Source organism: Microtus ochrogaster, linkage group LG5 (genome assembly GCF_000317375.1).
Source record: "Microtus ochrogaster isolate Prairie Vole_2 linkage group LG5, MicOch1.0, whole genome shotgun sequence".
Taxonomy (NCBI): Eukaryota; Metazoa; Chordata; class Mammalia; order Rodentia; family Cricetidae; genus Microtus; species Microtus ochrogaster.
This window is the reverse complement of record NC_022031.1, coordinates 37,528,887-37,538,686: the sequence shown is the minus strand read 5'-3', so window position 1 is coordinate 37,538,686 and position 9,800 is coordinate 37,528,887. Positions and strand designations below refer to the sequence as shown.

At 41.2% G+C, this 9,800-nt stretch overlaps 1 protein-coding gene across 1 annotated transcript in view; it reads right to left on the bottom strand.

Annotated features, from left to right (window-relative positions):
* The window catches only part of Ubap1 (ubiquitin associated protein 1), a 33,637-nt gene that overhangs the window by 10,685 nt on the left and 13,152 nt on the right, over positions 1-9,800 (bottom strand). Inside the window, exons 2-3 of the mRNA XM_005362008.2 lie at positions 5,564-5,604; positions 3,656-3,780 (exon numbers count right to left, since the gene is read on the bottom strand). Coding sequence (XP_005362065.1) covers positions 3,656-3,780; positions 5,564-5,597 — 159 coding nt within the window. The 5' untranslated portion in view covers positions 5,598-5,604. The remainder of the gene's footprint in view (positions 1-3,655; positions 3,781-5,563; positions 5,605-9,800) is intronic.

Genomic DNA, 9,800 nt, shown 5'->3' with positions numbered 1-9,800 from the left:
AGAGAGAGACAGAGAGACAGAGACCAGGCGGGCTAAGCTGTGGAACCTTTAGTTAGGGGGAGGTCTGAGGGATACAGCCCAGCCCAGATTCCAGGCCAGCCTATGGGGCCCAAGAGTATGTGCTGGTCCACAGCTAATGTGGCTTATTTGGGAGGTTATGAAACTTCTAGGAGGTGGGGTTTGCCTGAGGGCTGGGGCATAGCCCCTTATCCACACTTACCTCACACTCACGTTGCAGTAGAGAGAAACCAGTCAAACGGGACGCCTTCACTGCCATGACGGACTGCTTTCCCCAAAACATAACCCAAATAAATCCTTTCTCTACCTTAAGTGGTTTCTGTAGGAATCCTGTCAGCAATGAGGAAGGTAAGTGATACAAGGCCACCCATTTTGCTTTGCTGGCCTCAAATTGCTGTATGAAAATGGACCTCCTGCCTCAGCCTCCCAAGCCTATGGGACTACAGCATATGTGTCTACTCCTAGCAAAAATCATCATGACTCTCTTTCCTATTTTTTCAATTGTATGTGCATGCTATGTGTGTGTGTGTGTGTGTGCGCACGCGTGCAGTGGTAGCAATAAACCCAAGGCTTTATTCATCTCACCTCTTTTATGTTTTCAATTGTGTGTGCATGTTTGTGTATTTATATGTATGTCTATGTACAGTGGCTTCATGCATGCAGAGCACACATGCTACCACTAAGCTACATCTCTAGCTCTGGGGTTTTTAAATCATATTATTACAAGGACTACATACACAAGAAAGGTATTTAATGATTATTTATTATGAGGAAAATGGAGCAAGGAAAGTATAGGTAAAAGGTATAAGGTAAAATCGTACCTTAGGGCCCAATGAAGTCTCCATTTAAAAAAGATTATCTATCCACTTAAGATGTTTAGTGTCATTAGTAAAATGAAAATCAAAGCCACAAAATACAACTTCACACCCACAAATACATAATGAAAGAGGCAGTTACCACAGGCAGGTAAGACGGACACAATTGGAACACACCTCCAGCGCTAGTGTGAATAAAATGACACAGTGATTTGGAATATCATCTGGTAGTTCCTTTATACAGTTATAGGAAGGCCCAGTGATTCCACCTTTGTACATCCAGAAGAATGAGAAAGAAGGGGAAGCCTGCATGTAAACCTTCATAGCAATACATGTCAGGATAGTCAAAAATAGAAACTACCAGCATGTTTATCAACTGATGAATACACAAGTGTGGCATACCCACACAAGAGCAATACTACTCAGCCATAGCAACGTAACAGGGACGGAGAGGCTGCTTTTATTAAAATCACTCTCTCCTTGGGTTTGAAGGTGTCTGACGAGGAACTAAAAGCAAGATAATTGTGAACTGGCCCTTTTCTGAAGTGTTCTCTCACACTCACGTGGATTCCCAGGAAGAAAAAGTCTAATATATCAACACCTTTTCTAAAGGCTCAAAGTTCCCTGCCAGGCAGCAGCAACTTTTCCTTTCTTTTCTTTTTTGAGAAGAACTGAACATTTCACTAAAGCTCTCTGGGTAGGAGAGAAAGAAGTGCTCAAAAGGAGTCACACTTTATGTCTCGCAGCAACTCGTTTATCATTTTTCTGAATGTTCAACCAGACAAAATGTCTAGCTGTGCAAACCTCCAGCTTATACTGCAGACCAGGACAGTTATCAGCCTCCTGGGACAGACAGGATTTATAACTAGACTGCTGGTATTTAGTCATTGCCCTGAGAGGACAGTACGTTCATGTCTTTACCACATTCATCTCTTCATTTGACCTTTCGGGATGAAGGAGCAGACCTGGTTCACTGGGAGTATCCAAATTGAGACCTCTGGCCTAGGACTCCAAGTACAAAAACCTAAATTAAATGTGTCTGTCACAAAGACCACAGAGGGTTTCTTTTGGGGGCGGGAGGAATAAAATACTCTAAAAGTTTACATGACAGGACTGGAACCAAAAGCTACGGAGAAACCCTGTCTCGAAAAATAAAAAAATAAAAAGTTTACACAACTGTGAATACTAAAAATTGACCAGGGGACTGGAGAGATGGCTTAGCAGTTAAGAGCACTGGCTGTTCTTCCAGAGTACCCTGCGTCAATTTCCAGCACCCACATAGCAGCTCACAACTGTCTGTAACTCCTGTTCCAGGGGACCTGACTCCCATGGCAAAACACCAAAGCACACAAATTAAAATTAATTAAAAAAAAAATCAGGTGGGGTGGTAGTGGCTACATCTTTAATCTCAGCACTTGAGAGACAGAGGCAGGTGGATCTCTGAGCTTGGTCAGAGAGTTCAGTCAGCCTGGTCTACAGAGCTAGTTCCAAAATAGCCAGGGCTAGAAATCCTGAAATCCTGTCTCAAAAAAAAAAAAAAAAGAAAAACCCACTGAAGTATATAGCTTGAAAGAGTTCATTTTAAGGTATGTAAATCTTATCTCAATAAAGTTATTAAAACAAAGCAACTGAATTCTGCACACAGACTCTATAAGGCAAAATCCTTTTAAAGTGTCATGCTGATGTCCTAATGAGTCCCCAGAAACAAAATTTCCTTTCCAACAAGGTGGAGTAAAGTTCTGTGAGCGCGCTGTGCTCTTCTGGGTTTCTCACAATACCTCTAAGCTGTAAGCACCTCTGAGGACACTGAGCTGACTCTCCTCAGTCCCCACAAGAGCACATCCCAAAAGCAGGCACTTATGAAGCAACACTCAGCTTTTTGGTGCCTTCAAAAAGTAATTTCATGGGCTGGAGAGATGGCTCAGAGGTTAAGAGCATTGTCTGCTCTTCCAAAGGTCCTGAGTTCAATTCCCAGCAACCACATGGTGGCTCACAGCCATCTGTAATGAGGTCTGGTGCCCTCTTCTGGCCAGCAGGAATACACACAGACAGAGTATTGTGTACATAATAAATAAATAACTATAAAAAAAAGTAATTTCATGCATTTCTATATAACATAGTTCTCAAGAGAAGAGAGTTGAGAAAGAAACCCTGGAGAACATTTAGGCACAGTTCTGTACAGTCAGAGAGAGACTATTCCACCCAGAGACAACTCACAAGGAAAGCCAGGTATAGGAAAAATGCACAAAGTATATTCAACAAACTCTTGCTGACTCGGACATGAAGATGGTCGAATGTGCTCTGACAAAACCTGACGTCCCTATGTTTGATTTAATAATCATTGAATTATAAACTTTCAAAAATAATTTTAAAGCCTTAAAATCATTACTCTAGAAATGATGTGAAAAACCTTGCAAGCAGCAGAGCCAACTGCTGCTCTAACAGCCTGGGTGAGAACTAAGTGTGAGCAGAACAAAAGAAACATTATCTGAACAACAATGAGGACCTCAACAAAGGAAAGAGGTGAGTGTCTGAAATGGGTAACTGGAATTTGCTTTGTGCAAATTCAGTGCAAGGAAAGCACTGAGACCCAATATATATATGTGTGTATACACACACACACACACACACACACACACACACACACACATATAATGAAATGGGCTTCACAAAATCTATGCATGTGTCAAACAATAAATGGAGGTCTGGGTACCACTGTAAGCCAGGCATTAATAGGAACAACAAGAAAAAAATGAAAGGTATAAGAACAGTTTATCCAAGTTTATCAATGCACTAAACACTAAATAAAATTCATGACTTACCTGCATCTCTCTGATAACCTGTAAGCAATCAGGCAAGGAGAAGCCAATAGGTAGACCAACTTTAGCTGGTGTTTTGAATTTGTCTCCTATTTTGAATGGGACATCATCAAGGTAACTGAAAGTCCCTATAATAATAATAATAATAATAAAGGAGAAAACATTAGCAAATAACCTTAGTACTTATTTTGCTATAACTTAGGTAAACGTACATTTAGGCTCTTCTAAGACTTGAGTCCCTTCTCCAACAGCTTACCTGAGACCTGTCTACTCGGTCTACTTCACTATCTTCACTAGGAGGGTTTGTTTTCAATTATACTCATTGTAAAATCCAAAGAACTTGTAGGGCCTGGCGCACGCCTTTAATCCCAGCACTCTGGAGGCAGAGGCAGGTGGGTCTCTGTGAGTTCAAGGCCAGGACAACCAGAGCTACAAAGATAAAACCTGTCTCAAAAAAAAATAAATAATAAAAAAAGATCCAAAGTACTCACAGTCGCCTAAAAAAGCCTCCTAGGATCTTTCTGTCCACATCTCCTAACTGTCCTTTGGATTACTGCCTGAGTCACAGGGACCTCTGCCTGAAATGATGTCAAGCTCAAACCTGCCCTAAAGTGTTCTATACCCGCAGTTCCTTTATCTGGAATGCTCTTCTCTTGGATTCACAACTCACTTCTTCACGTCTTCAACTCTGCTCAAACGTTTCTGAACCAGGTTTAACTGCAGCACCCTACCTCACTATGTTGTCTGACTTGACCTCGCAGTATTTTTTTTCTTCTAACATACTACATAGCTGTTTTATTATACTTATTGTCTGTCTTGTCAAAGGAAACATAGGCTTCTTGTAGCCAAGTCAAGTCTTATTTGAAGGTATAGTCTCAAATCATTTTGTTTGGGTTGTTCTGTTTTGTTTGGGAGACAAAGTATTGGTACCTGACACGGATGGTCTTGAGTTCACAACCCAACCTTGTGCTCAAGTAGTTGGGATTACACTGTGTGCCACTATGCCACGTCTGTATTCTCAGAACCTACACCACTGTCTGATTGACACACATCCGTCTGAACTGATGAGACTCCTCACAACAGGTGTCTTTGATTTAAGAGTTCTCTACGAACTTTTTCTTGCCTTCTAGGGGGTGAGATTATGGGTACCAGTGAAACAATCATTTTTTTTAGCACAAAGAATAAAAGTATTATTACTTTCTAGAATAATATGGATTCCCACCACACCCCCAGTACTAGAGAATCAAACCCATGACCATGGCTCAGATATGTGAAGCATTCAACTGCTGTGAAATATCACTTTAACTATGTAAAGGTGTGTTACCTTTGTCTATGCTGCAGAACACTACTCTAACTGTGTAAAGGTGTGTGTTAAATTTACTTATGGTGCATCTGTTTAATTATGTACAGATGTATTGCTTTTGTTCCACCCTGCCTGCCTAAGGCACCTGACTGGTCTAAAATGAAAGAGAGAGAGACAGAGACAGAGACAGAAAGAGAGAAAGAGAGAAAGAGAGAAAGAAAGAAAGAAAGAAAGAAAGAAAGAAAGAAAGAAAGAAAGAAAGAAAGAAAGAGAAAAGTAAAGAAAGGAAAAGAAAAGTAAAGAAAAGGAGAAGAAAAAAAGCTGAATGGCCAATAGCCTAGGCAGGAGAGGGATAGGTGGGCCTGGTGGTCCGAGAGAATAAGCAGCAGGGCTAGAGAGATGGCTCAGTGGTTAAGAGCACTGGCTACTTTTCCAGAGGTCTGTGAGGTCAAGGGAAGGCTGATCTACGTAGTTCCAGGACATGCTATGTTTTGTACAACTTTGTTTTACTTAGGCTGTTCAGTATAAAAAAATAACAAAATACTAAAGCAATTTATATTTTCTGATCAAATCATAACTTAAACCATAATATTTAATGCTTCACTTACCATGAAAATCTGTACCCAACTTCTTAGAAGCCATTTAGAACCTATAAAACAAGGAAAGATTTCTTGAGTAATATGTCTTGAAAGTAAACAAGAAAACAAAGACAAAAAAAAAAATCAAGACAGAAAACTAATGTTTTAGGACTCACAAAGTCTTTACTTCTCACTCCTGAAGTCCTGAAGTTCAAAAGAAAGCCCAATATAAGAGAAGCTAATTTGTTTGTCTTTTCTTTTCCTCCCACACTATCTCTCTCTCTCTCTCTCTCTCTCTCTCTCTCTCTTTCGTGTGTGTGTGTGTGTGTGTGTGTGTGTGTGTGTGTGTGTGTGTGTGTGTGTAGATAGCCCTGGCTATTCAGGAACTACTTCTGTAGATCAGGCTGCCCTCAAAACCACAAAGATCTGCCTATCTCTGCCTCCTGAGTTCTAGGATTAATGACATGCACCACCAATGCCCAGCCTTGTTATTATTTAAGATACACAGTGATGTGTAAGTAATCAAACATTTTACCTCAGCACAATAACAATGAATGAAGAAGAGCCCAATGACTGCTAGTCCACTAAGAACACCCGAACACTCAGGGGTGGGTTGGAGATCTCTTAGAGATTTAACAGTTATTAATTACACAGGGTACAACCCATGAAAATCTCAGTTATAAATTGACACAATACACAAAATGACTACTCATAAATTGCCAAAGATAGTAACTATGCAAGCACTAGACTACTGAAATCTATGTCCAGCCTTTGATGTTATGGTAATTTTGTTTGTTTTTGAGGTGAGAGCTCACTGAACTAGTCTTGTACTATGTAATCCTAATAGTCTCAAGCTCTGTCTTCCTGCCTCTGACTGCAAATACTGAAAATGAGGTGAATACCACCACGCCCTATCAGAATACCCTTTTTCATTTTTACTTTAAAATCTGTATGTCTATGTGTCTATATGCCACGTGTGTAGAGGTGCACACACATGCAGGGCACCAGGTTCCTGAAGCTTAACTACTGGAATGTGAGAGTCAGCTGAAGTGGATGCTGGGACCTAACTTGTTCTTAACCACAGAGTCATCTCTCCAGCCCCCAGATGCCTTCTGAAATAGCTGTAACAACACTTCACAAAACCTGAGTAAACACTGCTGAACCAACAAAATGACAATAGATCTCCCGAAGCAGGAGTATCACAGATACTACATTTCAGACCCCAGCATCTGAAACAAGGCTGGGATCTGAGTTTCTCAGGAGGCAGAGGCAACAGGACTGAGTTCAGGGGCAGTCTTGTCAGCAGTCAACACACCAGAAATAAGTGTGCTTCTACATGCTTCCTTTCCTTTTCTTTTTCTCTTAGGAAGGGGGTCAGGAGGACCAGGTGCCAGAACTTAATCCAAGGCCTTGCAATGCTAAGCAAGCACTCTACCCATGACCTACCTAAAATTTTAACTACTCTCTAATGGACTCCAGGGTCACCCACTGAGGGACAGGGTCACCTATGAAGAGACAGGGTCACCCACTGAGGGGCAAGGTTACCTACTGAGGCGCAGAGTCACCTACTAAGGCTAGTGACCCTGTCCTGTCCCTTGGTGCTATGCAATCATGTGGATCTGGAGGGCTCCCATAAACAAGCCAGTCACACATTCATACACATAGACAAAACACTCATACACATTCTGTTTTGTTTTTGACAGAGTTTCTATGTGTAGCCCTGGCTGTTCTGAAACTCACAGAGATCTAGAACAGCCAGGGCTGCACAGAAAAACCCTGTCTCAAAGAGAGAGAGAGAGAGAGAGAGAGAGAGAGAGAGAGAGAGGAAAAAGCAAAGAAACAAAAGGTTCAGTGAAGTACATCTTCTAGCACACCTGTAACCTCACACCCGAGGCTGAGGCAGGAAAATTCAAGTTCAACACACAGTAAATCTCAAAAACAAAACCAGCTGGGTGGTGGAGGCACACGCCTCTAACCCCAGCACTCAGGAGGCAGAGGCAGGTGGATCTCTGTGAGTTCAAGGCCAGCCTGGTCAACAAAGTGAGTTCTAGGACAGGTTCCAAAGCTACCCAGAAATACCCTGTCTCAAAAAACCAGGAAAACAAAAACAAAAAAACCAAGTGGATTGATGACTGAGCTCTTAGATTTTCAGGTGTATATACGTAGAGGTCTGCACCTATCTTAGAAAAAAGATACAGCTTAAACCAATGAATAAATAAACAAATAAAGATAAAACAAATATAGAAAACTAAAAGAACACCAAAGACATTGTTGGTTTTTCAAGACAGGGTTTCTCTGTGGCTTTGAAGCCTGTCCTGGAACTAGCTCTTGTAGACCAGGCTGGCCTCAAACTCACAGAGATCCACCTGCCTCTGCCTCCCGAGTGCTGGGATTAAAGGCGTGCGCCACCATCGCCCAGCAATAGAAAATGGCACTGTAGGTACACTTGGTAACTTGGGTAAAATAAATAATTCAGAATATATTATATCAAAGCTCAACTCAAAATCAAAATAGAAAAAAAGGTAAGTTTCTTATTTCTTTTTAACAAAGTATGTGTAATGTTTTGAAACATAAGCTATCACACCCAAAAGACTTAGTACCAAACACAACTGTTCTGTTCTTCCAGCAGTTTTAAAGGCTGCGACTGGGAGCGCACATCTTTAATTCCAGTAGTGGCAGGCAGATCAAAGCCAGCGAAGACCACAGTAAGCCCTTGCCTCAAAAGCATTAAATTAGGGGCTGGAGGGATGGCTCAGCAGTTAAGAGCACTGACTGCTCTTTCTTCCAGAGGATCCGGGTTCAAGTCCCAGCAGCTCACAAATGCATGTAACTATTGTTCTGGGGAATCTGACACCCTCACGTAGATATGAATGTGGACAAAAACATCAATGCACTTAAAATAAAATTAAATAAAATCTTTTTAAGAAATTAAAAAACCTGAATGCTACCTTACAATTTGTTATTTCTTTTTGGTTAATTTTAATAGAATTTAAATACAGGAACCCATATGTGACTAGCTGGCAAACTGCCATGTCATTGTCATCTTATAAAGACAGAAAATCAATCTACTGACATTGTTCATACTAACAGCTCATTTGGTAACAAAAAGATACTTAGAAATAGGAAAACAGTATCAGTAAATGGGCAAAAGCAGAACTTGAGGGGAAGCTTTTTCTTAAATTTTTTTTAAAAAAACTATCTTTTTTCATTTTACATACCAACACCAGTCCCCACTCCCTCCCCTCCTATTTCCTCCGCCTTCTCTCCCCGCCCCCCATTTACTCCTCATCAGAGAGGGTAAGGCATATTGCTTTGGGGAAGGTCCAAGGCCCTCCCTACTACATCCAGGCTGATCAATGTATCATCCAAAGAGAATGGGTTCCCAAAAAGGCAGTACAAGCAGTAGGGATAAATCCTGGTGCAACTGCCAGCGGCCCCACAGTCTGCCCCAGCCATTCAACTGTCACTCACATTCAGAGGGTCTAGTATGGTCTTATGCTGGTTCCTTCCCTGTCTGGCTAGAGTTAATGAGCTCCCAGTAGCTCAGGTATTTGCCTTTCTGGGAAAGTGGTTTGGTTTGGTTTTTACAGTACAGGACTCAAATCTGCCTTCACATGCTAGGCAAGCACTCTGCTACCCAGCAACACTCCCAGCTCAAAATCATGACTACATTGTACTTCTGCTTAACTCCAAACCAACCTAGCCTTTCTAACCAGTTCTGATTTATCTAAGGACATTTTGCTACACTATCCCAATCAAATTAATCAGAAGCAATCTAAGATGTTTTTCTAAATTTAATTATGTCAATACATCAAAACTGTCTTCCTAAATACTTTAAATATATACTTAAAATTATGTACCCAAATTTTCTGCACCCTAAAAATGGGTCTTATATTGCTATATTCAAGATACTTTTTATTTTGAAAACAAAGCAAAAACAGCTTGGAGACACACTCCTTTAATCCCAGCACTCAGGAGGCAGAGACAGGTGGATCTCTGTGAACTGGGCCAGTAAAAACCTTAGCTATCCTTGAACTAGCTCTGTAGACCAGGCTGGCCTCAATCTCACGGACATCAGCCTGCCTCTGCCTCCCAAGTGCTGGGATTAAAGGTGTGTGTGTGCCACCACAGATCAACTCTAACAACTTTTTTTTTTTTAAATATTTATTTATTTATTTACTTATTTATTATGTATACAATATTCTGTCTGTGCGTGTGTCCGCAGGCCAGAAGAGGGCACCAGACCTCATTACAGATGGTTGGGAGC